Genomic DNA, 25,222 nt, shown 5'->3' on the forward strand with positions numbered 1-25,222 from the left:
TCAGATACAGTATTTCTCTTATGTTACTATTCATTAATTTGAAGATCTTGAAACAGCTTACTTTAAAAAGTATGTCCACCATGTCAGAAGCAGTACAGCAGTAAACTTGAATTTTCATTTATCAGTTTCTAAACATTACAGCAGGAGTCAGCATCTGGCACAGTGTCTTCCACATAATAGGCATTCAGTCAGTACTTGTTGAATTAGTAAATGGCCATTCACGTGTAAATAGTAGTCTTTTCTTTGAGACCAAAGTGAATTTTAAAAAATTGCTACAAATTAGTAAGAGTCTTTCCATAAACTCAAATGGTTTAATCTCATACTTCAGACTTGAGAGTTCATAACTTAATAGAGCTAACATAATTATTGATAATGCTTGTTAATCTCTAGAATTAATTATGTGTTATAGAAAGATGCAAAGTAATTTGTGATATTCAGCATTTTAATAGAGTATACCTAATTTGTTTCTGCTAGAGATCCCGGAAATCTTTGGGCAAAATTAATGTTATTACTGACAGTCATTATTCTAGGGATTTATAGATCTTCCTAATTTTAAAAAAATTGTTGTTAGCCTTTTCATTTGACAATATAAATAATTGTTTTCCTTCTCTGCATGATGATTGGTAAACACATAGTTAATCAGCAGCATTTAAAAACTTAGTTTCTGTTGTTATTCTTCCCTATAGAATACTTTATCCTATTGAAGTTTGGATTCTCTGCTGAATATACTGATTAAATAAGTTGTATGAAAAAGTAGGGAGAAAGGGACAATATGATTTGTTTCCTTTATTTTGGAAGCTTTTCCTAACAGTTAGGCAAAATATTATTTCCCTTCACTTCCATGGATTCTGGTTTGTTCCAGAATTACTTATGTGCCTGCGGAACATTTGGAAGAGTTCAAAATAAGCTTGGGACAACAATCTGGAAGAGTAATGGCATTGGATATTTTTTCTTCATACACTGGCAGGTAAGTGAAACATTAAATCTAATACAATGAATGGTACAGCAAGTTGTAGAGAATTTGGAATTCAGAGTCAGGGAGGACTAGAGCAAAGAAAAGGTCTGAATCCTTTTCCTCTTTCAAGATTTTAAAAAATATTCTTCCCTTTCCCTCAATTATATAAGTAATTATTATATAGTATGGAAAATTTGAGAAATATATAAATATTCAAATTAATAAATTAATATTTAATTCTACCACACAATGTAGCACTTTTAACATGTTGAGTTTTGATAATTTGCCCCAAATGAGTATTATTCCATTAATTTCTTAGAACCTAAGAAATTGTATGATTTTTTTACTCTTTACTATTAGCAAACTTCTTCAGAAATGTTATTTATTCTTTTATTAACATGCATACAAATTCAGAATTTTTTTTTTTTTTTTTTTTTTTTGAGGCGGAGCCTCACTCTGTTGCTCAGGCTAGAGTACAGTGGTGCCATTACAGTTAACTGCAGCCTCTACCTGCTGGGTTCATGCGATCCTCCCACCTCAACCTCCCAGGTAGCTGGGATTATAGGCGTGTGCCACCACCTCAGGCTAATTCTGTATTTTTTGTAGGGATGGGTTTTTGCCATGTTGCTCAGGCTGGTCTCAAACTTCTGAGCTTAAGCAGTCTGCCCACCTCGTCCTGCCAAAGTGCTGGAATTCACAGGCATGCACCACCATGCCTAGACCAGAAACATTTTTTATTTGTAATTTTCTTGCTCTTTTGGAGAATGTTGAGCTGAAACTGTTAGCATATATGCATGTTAGGAAACAGTGTTTGGCTTTTTAAAGGCACTTGATATACAAAGTATTAAGAGCCTCTAAATAATAAAGGGAACGTTTTCTTTTTTCTTGGGAAAGGCAGGAACTGGGTTTTGATGCTGCTTCTGACTGAGTCAAGATCAGGGAGAGAAATAATGTCAAACTGCTTTTCCATGAAGAATGTACCATTTTACACTCTCAGTTGTGGGCCTGTGTTTTTCAGTTGTGCTGGCAAGTGACTACCAAATTTCTTGTAAGCATGTGGTAGAGCAGAAATGGCCTTGCAAGCACTCTGAGGTCTTCTCAGAAGAGAGAGTTCTACCATTCTTTTTTCTGGGTTTTTTTTTTTTTTTTGAGACAGAGTTTCACTCTTGTTGCCCAGGCAGTGCAGTGCAATGGTGCAAATTTGGCTCACTGAGACCTCTGCCTCCCAGGTTCAAGTGATTCTTCTGCCTTGGCCTCCTGAGTAGCTGGGATTACAGGTGCCCGCCACCATGACCAGCTAATTTTTTGTATTTTTAGTAGAGATGACGTTTCACCATGTTGGCCAGGCTGGTCTTGAACTCCTGACCTCAGGTGATCCACCGGCCTCGGCCTCCCAAAGTGCTGGGATTATAAGTGTGAGCCACCATGTCTGGCCGAGTTCTACCATTCTTTAGAGGATGTCAGAACATCCCAGAACACCACGGTCTCCAGTGACCTTGCATTCATTGTGATCTTGCTTTACTGATTCCTCTGCACATTACAGATGACTACAGAATACAGAAAGTGTCAGGGAAGGGGAAGGTATGTTATTTGTTTAATAAAGGAAAGGAATGGCATGGTCCTTGGGGCCTCATGAATATTATGGGAAAAGGAGTATAATTGTCCCTCATTATCTGTTGGGGATTGGTTTCAGGACTCCCCATGGATACCAAAATCCACAGATGCGCAATCCCTTATATAAAATGGTGTAGTATTCGCACATACCCTATGCACATTCTCCCATGTAGTTTAAATCATCTCTGGATTCCTTATAATACCTAATACAATGTAAAAGCTATGTAAGTAATTGTTATATATATATATTTAAATAATGACAAGAAAAAAAAGTCTGCACATGTTTGTTGCAGATGCAACCATCAATTTTTTCCCAAATATTTTTGGTCTGCTGTTGGTTTAATCCATGGATATTGGACCCAAGGATACGAGGGATAGGGGAGACACCTATATTTACTTTACACTTACAAAGCTCAGCCACACTCCAGGATTTCCATTGTAGGGTTAATGGCATGAGTTGGTTATAGTTTCCTGGTGCTTCCTGTCAAACTGGTAAAATCAATTATTTCAATGTCTCTCTGAAATATTGTATCAAATGACTTACTTAAAGAATACACCAGGTAACATCTGAGTCCTGTTAAGTTCTAGGGCCTTAAAATACTCAAAAGTTATTAGAAAGAAAGCCACTTTGAGCACTGTGCTTCCTCCAAGCACAGACAAGAGAATGGCCTGGATTGTCCTGTGCTGTGACTAGCTGCTTCACTGCAGAGAAAGTATATTTTCTGTGGATATCAGAATGCTTAAAATAGAACAAACGGATATGCATTTTTGGTGGAACAATCTGCAGCAGAGAAAGGTTAAGTAACTTTCCCTCAGCTAATAAGTGCCAGAGCCAAGTATAGAACGTAAGCATCCTCCATGTTCTTACCATTGGAGGCAAGGAAGGAATTGCACAAGTCTACGAAGCATGTGCCATATAAAAATATGTGGCAGTTTAGCATGGAAGTTAAGAACTCAGGTTTTATGGTAAGATGGCCTCAATCCAAATCTCACCTGTGCTGTCTGCCAGTGTCTTTCTCATCATGTGTCTTTCTCACCATGTGACTTTCTGCCAGTTACTTTACCTGGTACATATTTGCAGATATAAAGAGATCTACTTATTATAGTTGATAACAATTTTGTTGGTATTCAGTGGTTTAACACAGTGGAAAAGCAGTTGATTGACTTCTTTCTTGGCTAAGTGCATGCAGGAAGACATGACACTTGAGTCCCTGAAACCACACACTAAGATGAGTAAACAATAATCAGCACCTATAGAGGAGCATATATGGGGTTTGAGAAAGGATTCAAGATTATAGAATCATCTGAAGAGACTGGGGTCCTTGTATTGGATTATTCAGGATATTTATCTTCTTGTACCTAAAAAGGAAGAAGCAAGATGCAATGTGGCTACAGTGTTTCTGAATAGCTCCCACTGCTTAGGCTTTAGGCCTAAGGACCTCCCTCCATCCCCTGGCTGTCACTGAATATTTTAAGGACTGTTTCTAAGTTCTAATTCTTGTCTGTCTTCTAACTCTGCTTTCTTCATCATACTCTCTCCTGTTGTATTTCCAGGTTAGCGCTAGTTTTTGCCTCTCTGCCTTGCATCCTCTGGACAAAGATTTCACTTTTACTATTTCTCTGTCAACTCTTTGACATCGTTTTTAGGATCTCCCTCTTGGAGCTCTTCCCACCAGTCCTACCCTAGTGTCAGACTTAGACTCTAGGAGCCCTACCCTCATTCAGAGCTTTATTCTTTAATTGCACAGGAGGGAAATTCAAACACAAAACCAATGGGTAGGACCTATAGCAAATAGATTTTATTCTAATAGCTTAAAAACAAAAACTTAACATTCAGGTCCAAGAAAGAATGAGATGTTCTTGGAGAGCCTGGACGTTTGCTTGCCAGAAATGTTGCAAAGCGCATTCAAGCTCAGATGGATGACTGGATTAGATGACTTCTGATCTTGAATTCAAAATATTGTATCAGTTGAGAGAGTTCAGTATTCCTGTCAGGGGAGAATGGCTGTAATTTTACATACTTTCTTTTGATTCTTCAATTTCTGTAAATATCAACTGAAAACATTTGTTGAATCAGAATTTTTATAGCCTTCTCTGCTTTAAGAGGAATATGTGGACATGTTTCTTTAGAAATCCAATTTTTACCAACAGCCAAGGCACAGGCCATAATCAGTTTAACCATTCTCTATTGTCCTCTCAGCGTCATTTATTGATGTAAAGTATTCCTTTGGACTAACAAAATATTTCTTGATGTTGTTATTATTGTACAGTTTTCTTTACAGTCAATGAGTAGACTGGACACATTTTGTTACATGCCTGGCATTTGGCAAAATCTAAATTGCTACAGAAACGGAAGGTGACCTTGAACACAGACGCGTTATAAACTGCTTCCATTAAGAAGTATTCTGTGCCAGGTTCCTCTGGATGGGGTGAAGCTGGACCAAAGCCTTTCACTTAATTTTTTAAAAATGGAAAGAAAATCATTGGTCCATCCTTAGGAAGCAGAGATACTAAACTCTTGGCAAACTTGATTAGAAATTCATTCAGAACAGAGTTCAGGGCTGTGCATACATGCTTAAAACCTACATGGTGCTTCTAGCTTCTTGCACATTATAGGAATTTAAGACATGCTCGTTCAATGGGTTTTCTTTACAAACCTGGTATTTATCCCATTTTCCCCATTCCTTTCCTTTATGCTCCTATGTCTCATCAGGGAAAAAACAGACTAGACAAGAGTCTTAGTGTTCAGCTCTACGCTATGGTAGGTTGATTCTAAAGCAAGATTTTAATTTTGTTTGGTTAGGTTTTTCTTCCCCCCGATGTAAAAATATTTTATACTTATGGGCGTGTATGGTGAAAATATAAAACAGTCCTGCATTTTTAGCTAAATCAATAGTAGAGTACATATAATCTTGCATGTTTTTACTAGGATTTTGGGGTACTCATTGTGTAATTTTTTAACCAGAGACATTCCAGAATTACCAGAGCGAGAAGAGGGAGAGGGTGAAGAAAGCGAACTTCAAAACACTGCATATAGCAATTGGAATCAGCCCAGGCGGTAAGGACTATTTCTGTCTTCTGTCCATTCAATGGATATATAGTGTTTAAAGATAAGCAGGTGTGGTTTCAAGTACTGGATTACAACTTGCTTCTTGTCATATCGGGTGAGTTGTTTAATACTTCTAACCCATAATTTTTTCATGTATACAGTGGAGAGAATAATGTGTAACACACAGGGTTAAAACTAACATATATGGAGATATCTGGCACATAGTAGGGACTAAATTAAAGAAAATTATGCATAGATAGTTGGAATGGATAATACATTCTGTAGAGTTTTATCTTAGGTATACCAAAAAGTATTCATTTAAATTTTACCTAGCATTTGTAGAAACTAGATAGGCAAACATATATATTCAAAACATGTGTGTGTGTAAAAGTACCCTTGTAGCCTTGTTACCACAGGCCGAGTTTATCCTAAGTCATAATCTGTCTAGCACCAGTTTCATGTATAATAGATAAGATGACATCCTCAAATATACTTAGATGTATCACGTGCATCACTAAAACATACTGATGTGTTTATGCTGAGTAAAATCAACTTTAGTTTAATAGGAATTTACTGAGTCCTGATTATGGACCTAGACTTAATGCCAATGATTTTGTGAATAACAAGGAAATAAATAGAAGATGCAAATCCTGCCTCAAGGAACCTCTAATGTACTTGGCTGGGCAAGATGTAGAGACACATGAAACAATTTAAGAACACAAGATATTTCACCTTAAGAGTAAAACATAGGTAATCAGTGGACATCCACCCCAAACAGACCTAAAGGTCACCATCACAATGGTGCTTTGTGTTCAGTAAACATTAATATTTGTTATATAGTGAATAAATAAAATGCTCAAGAGAAGAATTTGTAATATTCATAAATGCCAGTGCAATTTAATGATGTCCCCTGCCCACCAGTGATAACCTGCAGCCATCACATTTAAATATTTTTAAAATATAAAAAACATTATTTTATGTTGCTTTCAAAGAAGCAGCATGTATTTCCAGCCATCTAACATGAATTTCTTATTTGAATTTCTTCAAAAGTCACTTAACTCACTTAAAAAAATCCCAAGCTCTTCATAGTGCTGCCTACATTGAGAACAGGGTATAAGTGCTAGATCTGTGGCAGAAAATATATTCTGAGGTGTTAAGTGTCTTATTTATTTGTGGATAGAGGTAGAAATAAGTTAAATGAAACTGTTTTGTAGCAGGTAGTCATAGTGATAAAGTTGAATTTTTTAGGAGGACAGTAATCACAGGAAAAAAAGATGGGTTGGTCAGTTTTAGTAACAATATTATGAGAGGAAAAGTAGATTTTAGAAGGTGATATAGTTTGGCTCTGTGTCCCCACCCAAATCCCATCTCGTAGCTCCCATGATTCCCACATGTTGTGGAAGGGGCCCTGTGGGAGATTGAATATGGGGGCGGGTCTTTCCCATGCTGTTCTCCTGATAGTAAATGGGCCTCAGGAGACCTGACGGTTTTAAAAACGGGAGTTGCCCTGCACAAGCTCTTTATTTTGCCTGCTGCCATCCACATAAGATGTGACTTGCTCCTCCTTGCCTCTGTCATGATTGTGAGGCTTCCCCAGCCATGTGGAACTGTAAGTACAATAAACCTCCTTCTTTTGTAAATTGCCCAGTCTCAGGTATTTCTTTATCAGCAGCATGAAAAAGGATTAATACAGAAGGCAGTATGCAAAATGGTTGGTGTCAGTAAGAGCCATATTAGAATTTTGGCTCTGATACTTTCTAAGACAAGTTTCTTAATCTCTGCTAGGTCTCTGCTACTTTATCTGTAAAATGAGGTTAATAATAGAATCTTTTGAATTTGGGGGAAAATTCAGTGTCATCTAAAATCCTTAGCAGAGTGCCTGGCACATAGTGAGTCAGTGGTTGGCTTTGTCTATATTAATAAAATATTTGTCACTGGTACCTAAACAAAGAGAAAGCCTTTGACACAGAAATCATGAAATTTTCTTATGAGAAAGAAGAACATAACTTCTGGACTGGAAAATTTTTATGCTTTTAACCTTCATGCAATCCTAAGGATAGCTCTAAAGGTGCTAACAACCTTATGTGAAGAATACCTCCAAAGATTCCATAAATCCTTCTAAGAAGGTACTCTGTACTCACTAGTGTAGTGGTTCCTCTAGATTCACTAAGCTACTTCTAGGGGAAGTTCATAGAACATAAGAAGAAAGCTTAATGGAGTAACCAGAGCTTTTAATAAATTAGGAGTTAGTGTTGTGAACATGGTTCATAGCATTGAAAACATGATGGGACAGTCATTCATGAAATCAACAAAAATGTACTTTGTATGAAAATAGAGAATTTTTTTAGCAAAATACAAATTTTAAGATTATAAAATAGGTTGTATTTTATTTTGCATGTGATTTTCATTTTACACAATTGATATTATACTACTACATGTATTATTCTCCATTTTGCTTAATTTTTCTCTCAATTCTTGACATTTTGTAAATCTATCAAGCTTGATACTTAAAGATCTAATTCATTCAATTTAGTTGTTGTGTTGCATTTCAATATGTGAATATACCATAGTTTATTCATTGTCAGATTCATATTAGATAGTTAATAATTATTTGCTATTATAATAATTCTGTTCAGTAAATATATTTATTTCTTTATACTTACACATGAAAATTTATCTAGGGAATATATCCAGAAGTGGAATTGGAATTGCTGGCCTGTAAGTTTATATGCATTTTTTACTTTCAGTTGTCAAATTGCTTTTTAAGGTTGCTATACCAATTATTATTGTTATTTTTTTGAGACAGAGTCTCGCTCTGTTCCCAGGCTGGAGTGCAGTGGCACGATCCTGGCTCACTGCAACCTCTGCCTCCAGGGTTCGAGCGAATTCTCCTGCCTCAGTCTCCTAAGTAGGTGGGACTACAGGCACGCACCACGATGCCCAGCTAATTTTTGTATTTTTAGTAGAGATGGGGTTTCATTGTGTTGGCCAGGATGGTCTCGATTTCTTGACCTCATGATCCACCTGTCTTGGCCTCCCAAAGTGCTGGGATTACAGGCGTGAGCTACCGCACCTGGCCGCTATACCAATTTTTATTTCTATTTCCAATATATGAATGTTCCCTTTTCCCCACATTCTTGTTACCACATCATATGATCATTTTTAAAAAAGTTTTTTGTCAATCTAATGGGTGGAAAATGGTACTCTTTCTTAATAAACAAGGTGTGGTGGGTATAACAGGATTGATCAGGTAGGGTGAACATTTGCTCATTTGTTGTATGGATTGAGTTTCAGTTTCATATCTTGCTTTCATTACTGCAGTAATCATCACCTTCATCACCACCACAACCACCACCATCATAACTAGTAATAAAAGATTTATTGATTGCTTATTATGTGCCAAAGCTTTTGTTTTGGACTCTACATGTATTAATTAATCCTCACAGAAACTCTGTGTAGAGACTCTTGTTGGCGGTATTTCACAGCTGAGGAAAGTAAGACAGAGACTAAGTAAATGCCCTGTGTCACATAATCATTAAGTATCAAAAGAGCAGGACTGGAACCCAGAGACTCAGTTCACAGCTCAGGCAATCTGGCCTCAGAGCTATGTTTTACCTGTGTCTTCCTGAATTTCATTCTTTTTAAACCTATGTATAAAACTCAAATAGGCTGCCTTTTTTTTCCCTACATAACGATCTCTGAAGTGAACATATTCTGTAGTTGTTTCTTTTCTAGGCTTCCTTTTTCTTTCACTGTGTTTCTATTCTCTGTTCAGTGAATAAATGAGTCTGGTTTCTCACTACTGTGTCATTTTGGCAGTTCTGTCTTTGATTATCTTCTTCATTGTTTTAAGGATTTACAACCTTTACTTCCAGGGAGGGTATTTTGCTATCTGTGCCAAACCCTATGAGAGCAAAGGTGCTATTATCCAAAGGTTACTTAACCTCTCTGTGTCTCTTCTCTTCTTTGTAAAATGGGGCCAGTGAGAATGTCTACCTTATAGGTATGATGTGAAAATTAAATGAAAGTATATGTAACTTACTCAGAGAATAATACTGAGGACATGGTAAAACCCTTAATAAACATTTGCTGTTACTTATGTTTTTTTGTATTACTCAAGAAGTCATAAGAATCACTTTCTAATTTGCACCAAACATAAAGAGCCCTTGGAGACATTTTCTTTCCTTCTTTCTTTTTTATTTTATTTATTTTATTCTTAAGAAAAGAGTTAAGGAGTCCTACTTATGTATTCTGGATTGTTAAATATTTACACTTGTGGCTGAACTTACTATATGTAAAATGTACTATATGTACAATGGCTAAACTTACTAACTCATTTGCCACTTTGCCTTAGGAACTGCTTTAAGAAAACAGGGAAGGGACAGTTGTGGTGGCTCATGCCTGTAATCTCAGCACTTAGGGAGGCTGAGATGGGAAGATTACTTGAGCTTAGGAGTTCCTGAGCCCAGGACATTGAGGTTGGAAGTCAAGGCTGCAATGGACTATGATCATGCCGCTGCACTCCAGACTGGGCTGCAGAATGAGACCCTGTCTCAAAACAAAAACAAAAACAAACAAAAACAGGGAAGGATGGTGGATGTTGGTTCTTTTCTGTCACAGAATTTCTGGAGTAAGAGAAAAAAATGAATAGGATTTTAACTAGTTTATTAACAAAATTTTTTAAGATGAAGGATCATGGTAAGGTCCTTTCAAACTAAACAGAGTTTCTAGAGTTATAGATTTGCAGTCAAGAAAAAGAGTTACTGGCCAAAGGAAGATGTGCCTCAGAGTCTACTTTCATTTCAGCTGATTCTCATCCTTTCCTCTCTGTGGTGCTCTTTCATCCCCAGCCTCTTCTTACCTCAATCATTTTGCAGGAGTCCTTACTTCAACCTTTCCTCTTCTCTAGGAACTCCTTAAATGTCAGTGTTGAAGACATGTTCGACAATGCTGTCTTACCCTACTTAATGTCCAACATTGTCTTCCTTTGTGCAGCATGGAGCAGATTGCAGGGTCTCATCATCTCCTTAAAGTTCTGTTTTGCCGATTTTCCTCCAACACCCTGAACTCTGACTCATCTCGGCCAAAGACTTCACTGCAAATCACCTTACTCTTTCTTACATCCTGCCTTTTCACAAGATGTATGTGCTTTAAATATACTCATAGCTCTTATAGCTATTTGCAGTTCTTACATATGAATTCATGTCTTTATTTTGTGGGTATAGGAAAGACAGAGGAATTAGCAAGCACCAGGGCCCCAAAGCAGGAGCATACCAGATGAACTTAAGGAATAGTAAGGAGATGATGTGGTAGCTAGAGTGGAGAGAGGAAAGTACAGAGCCCATGGCAGGTATATTAGTCCGTTTTCATGCTGCTGATATAGACGTACCCCGAGACTGGGGACTTTACAAAAGAAAGAGGTTTAATGGACTCACAGTTCCACATGGCTTGGGAGGCCTCACAATCATGGTGGGAGGTGAAAGGCACATCTCACATGGTGGCAGACAAGAGAAGAGAGCTTGTCACTGGGAAACTCCCCTTTATAAAACCATCAGATCTCATGAGACTTATTCACTATCATGAGAAAAGCACAGGAAAGACCTGCCCCCATGACTGAATTACCTCCCACCGGGTCCCACCAACAATAGGTGGGAATTGTGGGAGCTACAGTTTAAATTGAGATTTGGGTGAGGACACAGCCAAACCATATCAGCAGGGGAGGTTAGGGAGGTAGTGAGAGAATCATATCCTGTAGGATTTTGGCAGTCACTGCTCTTCATGTCCTGACTGTTAGTGACCAGGTCTACCTTGGCAAGAATGACTTCTCCTTCTACAGAGGTGAGTTTCTGACATAGTGTGTGCAGGAGTGTTCTTTCCCTTGATTTGGTTGCTAAGCTTAGAAGCTACTATCTGTTTAGCAGTAGCTGAATTTTTTGATTACTTAGTATATGTAATACTAAGATCCTGTAAAATCATCCTTTTACGCTGGTATGTGCCATAGCCTGGAGTATGAGTCCAGTTTCACTTATAACAAATCATTTTCAGAAATACATTAATATCAGATTCTACAAGACACATAATTGAGAAGGTATTTTAAACTATCTTTTACTACTAGTAAAACCTTAATAAATTGAGCAAAGTAATATTTGTAAAAATTAACATATATGACATTTTATTCCATTGTGTTAAAATATTTTTATTATTATTTTAAGCCATCTGAACCATTTTTAAGTGTACAGTTCAGTGGCATTAAGTACATTCACATTGCTCTGAAGTCACCACCACCGTCTAGCTACAGAACTTTTTTCATCTTGCAAAACTGTAATTCCATACCCAGTAAGCAATAGCTCACCTTTCTTCTCTCTTCCCATCCCAGACAACCACCATTCTACTTTCTGTCTCTATGAATTTGGTACCTCTAGGTACCTTATATGAGTGAAATTAAATGACATTTGTCCTTTATTTTACTTAGATGACTTCACTTCACTTAGCATAATGTCTTCAAGGTTTATTCATATTATGGTATGTTTCAGAATTTCCTTCTTTTTAAAGGATGAATAATATTGAATGTATATAGTATTTTATCTACTCATTTCTTGATAGATAATTGGTTTGCTTCTACCTCTTGGCTATTGTGAACATGGGTGTATAAATATTTCTTTGAGATCCTGCTTTGAATTATTTTGGGTATAATACCCACAAGTGGAATTGCTGAATCATATGATAATTCTATTTTTAATTTTTTGAGGAACCTATATACTCTTTTCCATAGCAGCTGCACCATTTTACATTTCTACCAACAGTACACAAGGGTTTCAAATGCTCTGCATCTTTGTTAATTTGTGTGTGTGTGTGTGTGTGTGTGTTTTTAGTAGGTAGTAGCCATCCTGTTGGATGTGAGATGGTATCTTACTGTGCTTTTGATTTGTATTTCCATAATATTTAGTGATGTTACACATCTTTTCATGTGCTTATTGGTCATTTATGTATCTTCAAGACACTTGCCCATGTTTTATACCACTTGTTTTTTTGTTGTTGTTGAGTTTTAGAAGTTCCCTTTGTATTCAGTATATGAATCCCTTATCAGATATGTTATTAGTAGATACTTTTTTCCTTTCTGTTGGTTACCTTTTTACCCTACTGAGAGTATCATTTGATGAACAGAAGTTTTTAATTTTGATAAAGTACATTTTATCTATTTTTTCTTTTGTTCTCTGTGCCTTTGGTGTTATATATAAGAAATCATTGCCAAATCCAGCATCATGAAGCTTTACCCTTATGATTTTTCCTAAGAGTTGAAAATTTTATTTATTTTTTAGGGTGGAACTCTGGAGAGAACCAAGCAAATCCTTAGGCATCAGCATTGTTGGTGGACGAGGGATGGGGAGTCGGCTAAGCAACGGAGAAGTGATGAGGGGCATTTTCATCAAACATGTTCTGGAAGATAGTCCAGCTGGCAAAAATGGAACCTTGAAACCTGGAGATAGAATCGTAGAGGTACCCTCTAGTGAGCTCTCTGTGCTAAAAATTTTGTTTTGTTTTGTTTTATTTATTTATTTTTTAAATTTTATTATTATTATACTTTAAGTTTGAGGGTACATGTGCTAAAATTTTTCACCTGCTCCATCCTTTGTACCAAGGGAATTGTCATCTTCATACTAGTTACTCAACCCAGCATTCGAGTAAAATATGTGTGTGGTTAAATTATTTCTTTCTTATTTGTTTATTTTCATACATAATTTTCTCTTATGTATATAATGACAGATTATATGTTTTGATATAGACTGATGTTTGGAGATAAAGCCAACCATTTAAAAAAAATTGGCTCCAAGGTAAAATAATTATGTTCTGTTTGAAAGAACAAAGCACAATTCTTAGGGAAAAATTTTGAATTAAGATTACATAGACATACAATGTATGTATATGTACACACACAAAATGTAGATATAATTAAGTTAGTGAGATTTTATTTCAATAAGTACTTTATTATCATTTCATTGCAGATAAACTTTGTTGGATGAGTTTTTTTTCCAAGTGAGTCTTTTTTAGTAAAATATTTAATGCTGACACCTCAGTTACCTTTCATGTAAATCCTTCTCAGTCGAAGCCAGGATCTCGCTCCTTTTCAGTGCTGTGTTCATTCATCAATGAAGGCTGTGTATGTGTGCCTGTGTGCATGTGTGTGCACATGTATGTGCATTTTGTTATGTGTTAGAAGCATGTCAAGTTGTGTGTAATCTCTTAATTCAAAGCAAAGTTCAATATTTTAAATAGACTCTCCTCTCATAAGTCACTCACTCATTTACTCAACAAATATTCCTGGAACAGCTGTTGCATTCCAGGTGCTATAACAGGCTCTGGGCATCCCACAGTAAACAAGGCACTGTGCCTGCCTGCCAAGTGGGACAGACTTGACAAGTAATCAAGTCACTTCAGAACAGTGTGATAAATTATTTGATTGGGATAGGCATAATTTTATTTAGAAGGATAGAGAAAGGAGTACCTGACCCAGATTTTCTGAGTTTTCAGGATTTACAGAGTAGACTAAAAGAGACAACTTGCAAATAAAGACAATTTTATTACCACTTTAATGACCATTATATTTGCTTTATACAAGTGACTCTCATTTTCTAAACCCATATAACTTACACATTGGAAGACTTTGTTTAGAAGAAGATTATAACATATCAACCATGACTTTAAATGAACGTTTTGGTGATTGATTGATTCCTTCATTGACTAGCTGTCTTTGAGAGCCTTAGATAGAAGAAGATTGGGACCTGAGAGAAAACAGGGACCATTTCCTTTTTTTTTGATGACCATTTATGAGGAAGAATGATAGGCTTTTTCTCTCTCCTGCATTCTTTCATTAGATGATATCTTAGACCCCTTTTAATGAACTCCTTTATTTAGGACACTACCTAAAATTTCAAATTTTGGATTATCACTAAGAAGTTTATTTTATGCATACCTCACTATTAAATACCTTTGACCTAAATAGCAAGAGTTTTTTTTTTTTTTTTGTAGACAAGAATGGTCATAATTTGCTCTCAAGTGTTGTTTAAATATATTTAAAAAGTTAAAGTTCATCTTTGAAATGGAAAAGAAAACTTTTTTGTGCTTTTAAAATACTGTATGCAATTTAGCAATGATTTGTGCCATATTGCAAGGGCTTTTCTAGTATGTAGGAAGCCTCAGTCCTCTGTAATCCCGAGGATTCTAAAGTGTGTCTCTGCTAAGAGTTTCTCAAAATGTATATAGACTAGGTGAGTGCAGATCTGCAAATTATTCCATTCTGAGAATGGAATACTTTGGTCTTGAGCAAAGATAATTAACATCCTGTTAAATTTTTCCACGAATGGAATATATAGTAGACATATGGTAGATGTGAATACTGACTTTTGTTCTACAAAAAAGTTAGAAGCTATTTTAATATGCACTGAAAAAAATGTTGTCATCTAAGTATCAACCTGAGGGAGGTTTTTATCTAAATCTGTATAATTCTTTTAAAGGTGATAATGTTCTACACAAAGATCTAATAATGTTCTTTTTTAGAGTTGTGTCCACTCTGGGTTTACTCTTTTGTTGTATATATCATAGCATGGTAATTGGAAATGATAAAATGATACTAACATCCTATAGTTTTCTGACAGGATTAGCATTTGGCCTTTTAAACTATTTTCCTTCTTATTCATAAAGTGTGTAAGCTGAGTTGATCAATACTCAGGCAAACCATGATCAATAAAATTTACAAAATAACTTACATTGTCAAACTATATAAGAATTACTAACAAATACAATTTCTTAGCTTCCAGCTCCTGTCATATCTACTGCAAGGATTCTTTTGCAAAACTAACCTTACCATTATCTGATTTTTCTGGATATCAGAATTTTGTTTTGAACTTCAAGCTTCCCTGTACAGAGAAAATTATACAAGGCATCACCCCTTACTTCCCAAACCACCCTATAATCAGTTAGAAGAAAATTAGTACAGTGACTTTCATGATGAAGACAGTGCTGCTAGATAGTTCCCTCATATAATTTCATTAATGATACTGATTTTTTAATTTGAAGGAGCAGCTGAGCAATGTAAGGAGTACAGAAGCAGAGCCTTCATTTCAATTGATTATGACTTGAACTGATTACTGGAGACAGAGATATGTGTCCAAAGCAAGGGACCACAAGTCTGCTGGACAGATAGAAAGTTCTGCAGCTTCACATGTAGTCTCAATTATTTTTGATATTAAAACAGATTTTCTAGGAGTCTAACCAAGTATCCCTAAAACTCCATATCCACACTTTTTTTTGTTGTTCTATAGATTCTTGAAATGTTAAGCTGAGGCCTTCCATTGCAGGTGGATGGAATGGACCTCAGAGATGCAAGCCATGAACAAGCTGTGGAAGCCATTCGGAAAGCAGGCAACCCTGTAGTCTTTATGGTACAGAGCATTATAAACAGACCAAGGGTAAGCGAACACAAAGGGCAAGGTAGGCATATCCAAACAATGTTCAACTTGGAATCTAATGTATCAAGGGCCAAGTTGTCTGTATGAGCAAAGATAGGGATTTTTCAAATCTCAGAAGACTTGTTAGAGGTTTGTTTTGCTTTCTCAGAAATTGAGTTATCCTGGAAATCCCTTCCACCATGTTTAATAAAGACTTTTGAGGTCTGTTGAATATACACAGAAGTAGATTTATCAGTATCTCTAGGTATCTAGATGGTTAATTGTTAGTATTCATTTTAATCACAAAATACACGAGTTATTAAAAGAAATGTGGCATCATAATTCAGGTTAATCATCTGTGATCTCTAGTGGAGCCCCTTAGAAACCAAAGAAATGACATTTTCTTGAAATTTATTCTCTAGACAGAATCTCCTACTTATGCAATCCCATAATCATCTGTGAATGATCATTCATGTATTTGTGTATCCCACTGAACGTTAAATTTGCGCAGGGTAGATTTGGTTTGTTTACAAGTGATTTAATAATTGCTATACTCTAGCCACAATCACTGTATTGCTCTTCATCACTGTATAGCTATTGGTGGACAGAAACCTACCAACCTATTTTGCCATCAGTCACCACAGGTAAAATAGCGTTAAAAAACATTTTAGAAAATGTAAGTTACATTTAATGAATGTTGTTACCAAAGATACAGAGCGAGGCTTTGGATTTGGTATGACTTGATGCTGAAGATGAAAATTATGCCAAGAGTTTAAAACTGTTTTTTCAACTCCTTCTTTATGCCTCATGAAAATAAAAATTCACATGCAGCAGTTATTAAGTATTTTGGATTCACATACCCCTTTGAAAGTTCTTTAGAAACATACACATCCATTCAAAAATTGCATACCATTTCCTAGATGTCCTGAAGCACTTACAGACTCCTTTTTTGGATTTAAGTTAACAACCCCCATCATAGTGATTCTCTTTGAATTTCCTGCTTACTAGTTTTTAGGGTTGGTTGTCTTTAAAACAAAAATATCAACATATGTGAGAGAAGTTGAAGGCATCATCTAAAACTTAAAATATTTAATTTTATCTGCAAAATATATTTAATTTTAACTTGTAAAGTTAAGAATTTAAGATATAAGGGCTCAGTTTAACTTGTGAAATTAAGAATTTAAGATGTTAAGGTTCAAATGATGAAAATAACGAACAGCTCTTTAGATGAGCTCTGTCAAAGTAACTTAACAATATTCTATGCCATGGATTGTAAAGTGACCAGATTTATTTTAATGGCCCTTCCTTCTGTTGTGAGGACAGGTGTAACTCTGGTCTGGGTTTACTGTAAAGAGTGAATCTAGTAGTTTTTAATGTAAGCACTTCAACATCTGCAATTTTTAATCATTCATTTGTTTATTGTTAGGTAATAATTATCCATACAGAAAGAAAATTTGCCAAATTTGTAGGGCTGCATCATGCTGCATTCTTTACAAAGCTATTCCATTTGTTTAAATAACTATAAATCTTTTTACATTTATTCCCATTTGTGTGTTAAACATAGACACAGCATAATAATGTTAATGGGTGTTTAAGTTAAAGCTATTTTTTTGGTGTGTGGGTGGATTTTAGTCCTTTTTTTGTTTTATTTATAATTTACAATTTTTACATCATTTGGGACAATACTATAAATTGCTGAATAGTGATTCTCAATATTGCTTTAAAAACTTAAAACTACAAATATTCCTTTCAATGTCAGGCACATTTCCCAATGAGCTGGGAAGATCTTGTCTCATACACCTGGAAAATACCCTTATTTTGCTCTCTGAGGTATAATGATACCTGATTTTATAGCAGTTTTTCCAGGATAAATCTTGTTATGAATGACATGTTTAGTCAAGTCATACTTATTTTGCTTTAGAAAATTAAAGTTAATTTTGCATTTAAAATGAGATATGTTTTGTTTCAATGATTTACTTCCTTATGGAAATAATTAGGTCTCCAGTAATCTAAAAGGAACAATCACAAATGCACATACTTAAAAGTCTCTTACTGATAATTGTGTTATCTGTAGATATAGGATAAAGCTCCTAGGAAATCTTAAACATAAGCTGAAAAACCAGTGAGTTGCTTTGGCCCTTAAGCTCTTCAAGAATCAGAAATTTCCAGAACTAGCCCTGGTAATTTCACCAGTATGACCCTTCACAGAATTCAGTCTGACCACATTTTCTCACTGAAAGAGGGGCCCCATTGAAAATGGGCCAGCGAATGTTTTTGTCTTCCCTGTGCTTCTTCGTTGTTAATATTTCTGCTTTTCTCAGCCCTTGGGACTATAAACAGAAGTTTCATCATTGATTTTTTAATAAGAAATAGTCTGTTTCTAAATATCTTTTCCTGATAATAGAGTAATCTATCATTTCGTCTGCTGTGCCTATGCTATACTTTTACACTTTGCTGTCAGGGCCAAATTCTAATCCTTTAAGATCTGCAAATTAAAAAAAAAAGCAAAAGTAATAAAAATTTAAAAACTAGAGCTTTCTTTAAATTTGTTGCTAGTTTTGTTTTCTAATGTTCTGCAGAATTATACAGGACACTTGAAACCTAAAAGTCCAATGTATGGAGATGAGAAATAATCTCCACCTTCCATAGCATTGAATTATTTTGCCTAGGATATATTTGTCACCTCTGCCTAGTCATTTCTTCCACGTTAATAAATGGTCATGTGCCTTGGTATTTGTGATCTTCTCTTTTGTAAAGCAGGAGTTGACATTTTAAACTGAAAAGCAGAGAGAAAGTTGAGATGAGCAGAAATGTCATTGTGCCCATTTCTTTTTCCTGTCTTCCCTCTGTAGGAAAAACATTGCAAGAAGAGCAGATTGAAAGGGTAATGTGGCATAAGCTTTAGTGCAGGCATACTGAGGATAGAGTCTTTCCAGAGTGTTCTCTCATACAGGGTGGTGTCACATGACAACCTCTCCCTATACTTGATGCCTGCCAGTGGGGCTTTTTTATAGAGAGAAGTAACACAAACATTTAATTGGAGCCAAAATGAATTTTAAATGTCTGCAATTTCCCCTGAAAGATATAGTCAATAAAAGAAAAAGATAGCGGGTGTGAAAAGAAGGAGAAGAATTTATTGTGCTAAGGAAATTACTTTTTTTTTTTTAAACTATGAAAATGCTAAATTCTATCTGGCAGTCATCCTGACTTTAATATGTATTTTCAACTCTAACAGTCTGGCTCAGGGCTTATTACTGGCAAGCCACAAAACCTCTGAGAAACACTCTAAGGCAGGACTTCAAATATTATCTAAAGCCTCATAAATTCTCTGGTAATATGGGCAATTTTATAGGAAATTTATTTAAAACATGAATCTCCATGTTTCTATCTCCACAAAAACTGGGCAGAAATAGAGAACACCACTCTACAGGAGTTCATTTTTTAATAAATTACTGTTTTTTTTAAGTTAAAAAATACAATTGCTCTGAAGCACTGTCAATATCAAGTCAAAATATGGAAAGTTTCCTTACTAGGATGCAAAATAAAAGAATAATGAAGGTTGCCAATGAACTAGCAGACCAGTTTATAATTTGCATTCTAGACAGATTATTAAAAAAATAATTAGCTTTTAGATATAAATAAAAAACTTGTGGTTTTAATTTTGAACATGTTTACTGGTATTCATAAAACATGTATTAACATATGAGATGGGCAAAATATATGTGCCTCTGTTAGTAATACTGAAGACATTGAGCAAAAATAAAAGAAATTTGGGATGAGTTTGACAACTAGTTTCCTTCGTGGTTTGTGGCCTGATTTAGACTCAGGTATAGATTCAGATCATTAGAGACAAATCTTTAGTTCCAGACTGTTTTAAGATGTTGCTATTAATGACCGGATCTGATAGGATCTAGTTTCACACAGGCAGTTCTTTAAATCGGTATGTACTTTGCTTTTAAAACTGAGTTGTTTTCAATACATTTCCTTTGCGTTCAGCGCCTCTTATGTTTCCTTTTAGAAATCCCCTTTGCCTTCCTTGCCGCACAACCTTTACCCTAAGTACAACTTCAGCAGCACTAACCCATTTGCTGACTCTCTACAAATCAACGCTGACAAGGTTGGATAATGCCCATTGTCTTGCTGTTGGTTGCCTTTTGCAAATGTTTTGTTCTTGGTTACTACTGTGTCTTTGTCCCAGTTCACTATTTACTACATTTGGGCAGGGGAAAAAAAAACAAAGCTGTTTGGAGTGAGCATGCAGATCCTTTCTTAAGCACATTTTCCTGCCAGAGAATATTTATTTTTAATTGCTGAAATTAAATGGCCCTTCTGAAGAGTAAGGGAGAATCATGAGTTCAATGCCTTTCTTTCATTTTGGTGTGATTTAAAATTTCTGATATTTAAATTTTTGTTAGTTGCCAAATGTATGATACTTTCACACATAATTTCTTTAAAACCATGTGTTGATTTAAATCCTTTTCAGACTTCTACAAGGTGATCATAAAAGCTCTTCCATGAGTTAATCACTGCACAAATAATTGTGTATGTGTACATGCAGGAGTCTGTTGAATATTCATGAAGCATGCCCATGTAATTGCCTGAATCAGGAAACGTAACTGTTGCAATGCTCGTAAATCTATACTTGGATCTTCTCATTTTCTGATGAAATTATAAAACCAAAATCGAAACACAAATTTGTAAGAATTTATGTACCATAATTTGATCATGAAAAGGAAGAAAGCCATCAGCAACTTTTTTCCAGGAAACACTTTATGAATATTCATCAGACTTCCATGTTATTGTAATAAATACCATGTTATTGATATGGGTAACCAAAGATGCTATATCTGAAGGAATATGTTTTCTATTGCTATAGGAATTACTGAATTCAAGTAGAATTATCTTCCATTGTTCCCCAACTAACCCTTTTGCTCCCACACCCTTTAAGGTTTGTGTCAGTGTGGAATTTTCGTATGTGGGTGTGTTACAGTGTGCTTTATATGTGTGCTGTACTTGATGTGTACATACATGGCATGGAGTTATCTCAAGTATACACTGCATTTTTGACAAGGAAGGCTAAACAATCTTTGTTAAAGAGCTATATTTTCATAAATAAATTTTAAAAAGTGTCACTAACGAGGCAGATACATGATCTTGATGAGAATAAGGGTGTCAGGGATATGAAAACATAACACCTGATTGCCCCTCAAGTAAGTAGAGGCTTATATTGGTTTTATTAGTCAGGTAGGTTAGGGCACCATTTTGGTTTACTCACAGTATGAAAATGTTGTGCCTGAGATCCCAGACAATTTTTCAGATAAGTGGGTTTTGTTTGTTTGTTTGTTCTTAAAATAACAGCTCGGAAAAATTATGAGCAAGATCTATAAAATGTCATCTATAGATTTGTTAAAATTATGGGAAGTTTAAATTAGATTTTGTTCTACTTTTTAAAAATGGAGTGGACTTAATCAATGTTTGATAACATTTTACAGAGAAGTAAATTTTTTAGCCAGAAAAATGCTAAAGTATGTATCTTGCTCCTCTTTACTATAATGAAACTTGATTGGATCAAATGAGGGTTTTGTGTGTGTGTGTTTGTTCATTTTTATTGGTATATTATTAATTTGAGACATTTATGGAAAAGCATTTGGGAAGATAACAAGGGTTCCATTTACATTAGTAACTTTTATCTGTTTGTCCAATGACATATAGACTGAACATTTCAATATAGCAGACTCTGTAATCTGACACTTAACGCCCTTTAATCTCTATCAGTCAGCTCTTTGCTTTGCCAGAAAATTGAGTGCTTTCTGAATCAACAAAGAAAGGTCGCATTCAGTCTCAAATAGTTCTAGTGTTACATATATTTTTAGGTATTCTAATTCTTGGCACCAATTAATAATTTCTAAGTATTTGTGCATGTTTATCATTTAATGTATCCTTATAAGAAGTCACGTTTTTTGAAAAAATCATAATATCTTTCTAGATATAAACATACATAATAAAACATTGTATCAGAGGAATTCTTATGCAGTAAAAAAAGTTAAAATAAAGATATATAGGAAAACTATAGGTTCAAGGTATCAGGGACAAATTCATACCGAGGTTAGAACTTTAGCTGGATGTTCCTGACCTTTGAGTTAGGTACTGTCTTACTTATGCAAGTTGGAGGAGACAACATGATATAATGGAAAGTGCACTGGATTAAGATTTAAGCAAAAAGAAGTCTAGTACCACTGTTTGATTTGAAACAAAAACTTTCATTTCTTGTAGCCTCAGGTTCAAAAGGTTTATTCATTTGCAAAATGAATAAAATGAACTCAGCGACTTAAAGACCTTTCAAACTCTAACATTCTGTTTGATCATCTATAACATTAGGTTAGTGCAAAAGTAATTGGAGTTTTAATGGCAAAAACTGCAATTATTTTTGCAATATAAGAACTTGATGATGCCAAGTACTTTTTTTTTTTTTTTTTTGAAATAGGACCTATGACCCTAAGTGACAGCCAGTATGCCATGCTTTGGCTTTCTATTAAGGAGCCTCCTGTGTTTCCTCATTTATCTTGTGATCTGCCTTGGCAAGGGAAAGCTGGTGTTGTCCTTAAAACCATGCCTCTCACATCCGAGTGTGTGCTCTGTGCTAACAAACTGGCTCCCTGGTAGACAAGCCTGCATGTGTGATACTTGCTGTCCTGGATTTGTTAAGAGAATCATATGGAGAGAGGATTCAGGTAGCAATAGATAATTATTTATATTTAGTCTCACTAATAAGCTTTGAAGGGCAACTTCTTTGTTAATTTTTTTTTCCTGCAGTTTCTTGGCAGATTTTTCTAGATGCCTCAAATCTTACCCAGACCCAAAAGTTATAACTTCTGAATGACATTTTTTTCTAGAAGGGAGTTTGTGCAATTTTCTACCAAGTCATTTAAGACTTCAAATTCATTAATTCATTGGCTTAAAATAGCAAATAAAAGTTTAGTGAATTATTCTGTGATACTACTTGGTTTAATATATTTAAACTTTACCTGAATCTATCTAATATTTCATATCTATCTATCTATCTATATATATACATAGATATATATGGAAATAAGACCATCATGTCAAAAACAAAGACTGGCTTTAAAATATCAAACAAATAATGGAAAGCTCATATATATATATGTATATATATAAAATATATAAAATATTTAACAATCTGAGCCTTCCATTATTTGTTAGGTATTATATATATATATATGAGCTTTCCATTATTTGTTATTTTATGTGTATATTATATACATATATGAGCTTTCCATTATTTGTTAGATATTTTAAAGCCAGTCTTTGTTTTTGACAGTATACTCTTATTTCTTCTTCTTGAAGTTTTCTTCCTTAGACTGCACATACCCACTGCATTCTTTTTGTTCCCACAGGCACCCAGTCAGTCAGAGTCAGAGCCAGAGAAGGCTCCATTGTGCAGTGTGCCCCCACCCCCTCCTTCAGCCTTTGCAGAAATGGGTAGTGATCACACACAGTCATCTGCAAGCAAAATCTCACAAGATGTGGACAAAGAGGATGAGTTTGGTTACAGCTGGAGTAAGTTGTCTTTTTGTGATGCATTTAATTATAAGAGGTATTAAAATAGCTCTGAGTTTCTCAAAGGATTTTGCCCTGGATAAATAGGTATGTTGCAGCTTTGTGATATATACTGCAATTCTCTGTGGAAAGAAATAGTGTTTGTTTTGCTTGAATACAGCATACATTCCTGAGGCATGAAATCATGCTCTTCCTTTCCTTTAAAAGTGCTGTTAAAGCTCACTCTGCCTTTTGTATGAGAATTAATAAGGGCAGGGCACTCTCTCAGAAGCTAGTATTGGATCAGCCACTCTGTGTCTCAAACAAGTCACCACCCCCTTCTGGGCCTCAGATTCCTCATGTAAATTCTGATTGTTGGTATCACACCTTGAACTTCTGGTATATTTTCTGTACCAGAATGGTGACATAGTATAATTGTGGAGATAAAAACTTTAGGCATTGACTAAGCTGTTTAACTGTTTCTAAGCTTTAGCCTAGTGGTTATCTCTCTTTTTAAAATGGAGTTCTCCCCTCAGGTTGCTAACATTCAATTAGATAGTGCCAAAAGAGTGCTAAGCACAGCACCTGGCACCCAGCAGTCTTTCATAGGCAGCTGTTATTAGGACCAATAGGGAGTCTCTGTTTTCTAAGGAAATACCGTTTTGCAGGAAAATATTTAAAATTTAGCCCAAAGTTATCAATGTCATTGTTTTAAAAAGTTTTATTTTAAAAATCGAACTATTTCCTTTAAGAAAACTGTAGTACATCTTTTTAGGAAGTACAGAACATAAAAGTTGTGCTGCTGTATTGTGGAAGGAGTCAGGAAATAGTTTATGAAATTGATGCAGTTAAGAATCAATGTAGAATGCATGGCATTAGCCCATTAGCCGTATAGTAACGTTTTCTAAGCTGACTGGTAAAGTTTGTAGTTTTCTCAGTCTGTTCTCAGTGACACTGGAGCATATTGCTAACAATCAATGTGGTCAGAATATACTCTTGAGGAAAACGTGAACTGAAATGTTTCGGTTTTCTATTATGAAGCCACCCCAAAATGTAATGGCATAAAACAATAATTTATTATTAATCTATCAAAGGGCAGTGGGTGACTGGGCCCAGCTGGGCTGGACTTCCAAGACAGCTCATTCACATGGTTGGCAAGTAGTACTGGCTGTTGGCTGGTCGCTCATCTGTGGCTGTGCACTGGAGCACCTGCGTGAGACCTCAGCCCTCTTAGATTAAAGAGGGTGCACAATAACCATCACCTCTTGAAGATGTGGGGTAGGAGATGTAAATGGTCTCATCTAATTAGGACGTGTGTCCCAAAGCTGGGACACATATATCAAGTTGTCCTGGCCTAATAGCTCTGTGCAATAAGAAAGCTCATTCTCTTCATTTTGCGTATATCTACCAAGCAACTGCCCAACATGATGTGATACACAATGTTGAAATTCCTATGGGAGAAAAGCTCCCACTGATCAGTGAACACAGATATTCTGGATGCCTTAGTTCTGTTCTCCTCTGCAAATGATCAAGTTTCTGGTTTAATCATAGTCTTTTGAGAGTTTGTAAAATGAATTACTTCTCTTTGGTATAACCACTCCA

At 35.5% G+C, this 25,222-nt stretch overlaps 1 protein-coding gene across 40 annotated transcripts in view; it reads left to right on the forward strand.

Annotated features, from left to right (window-relative positions):
• Positions 1-25,222, forward strand: part of MPDZ (multiple PDZ domain crumbs cell polarity complex component) — a 180,104-nt gene that overhangs the window by 122,058 nt on the left and 32,824 nt on the right. For 18 of the 40 annotated variants that reach the window (XM_024252173.3, XM_054519889.2, XM_054519877.2 and 15 more), the window contains 6 exons: positions 863-967; positions 5,535-5,627; positions 12,938-13,115; positions 15,974-16,084; positions 20,082-20,180; positions 23,479-23,641. In XM_024252173.3, the coding sequence (XP_024107941.1) occupies positions 863-967; positions 5,535-5,627; positions 12,938-13,115; positions 15,974-16,084; positions 20,082-20,180; positions 23,479-23,641 (749 nt within the window). The remainder of the gene's footprint in view (positions 1-862; positions 968-5,534; positions 5,628-12,937; positions 13,116-15,973; positions 16,085-20,081; positions 20,181-23,478; positions 23,642-25,222) is intronic. The other 22 variants (XM_024252164.3, XM_054519892.2, XM_024252168.3 and 19 more) reach the window with 2 other exon arrangements.

This window comes from Pongo abelii, chromosome 13 (assembly GCF_028885655.2).
Source record: "Pongo abelii isolate AG06213 chromosome 13, NHGRI_mPonAbe1-v2.0_pri, whole genome shotgun sequence".
Taxonomy (NCBI): domain Eukaryota; kingdom Metazoa; phylum Chordata; class Mammalia; order Primates; family Hominidae; genus Pongo; species Pongo abelii.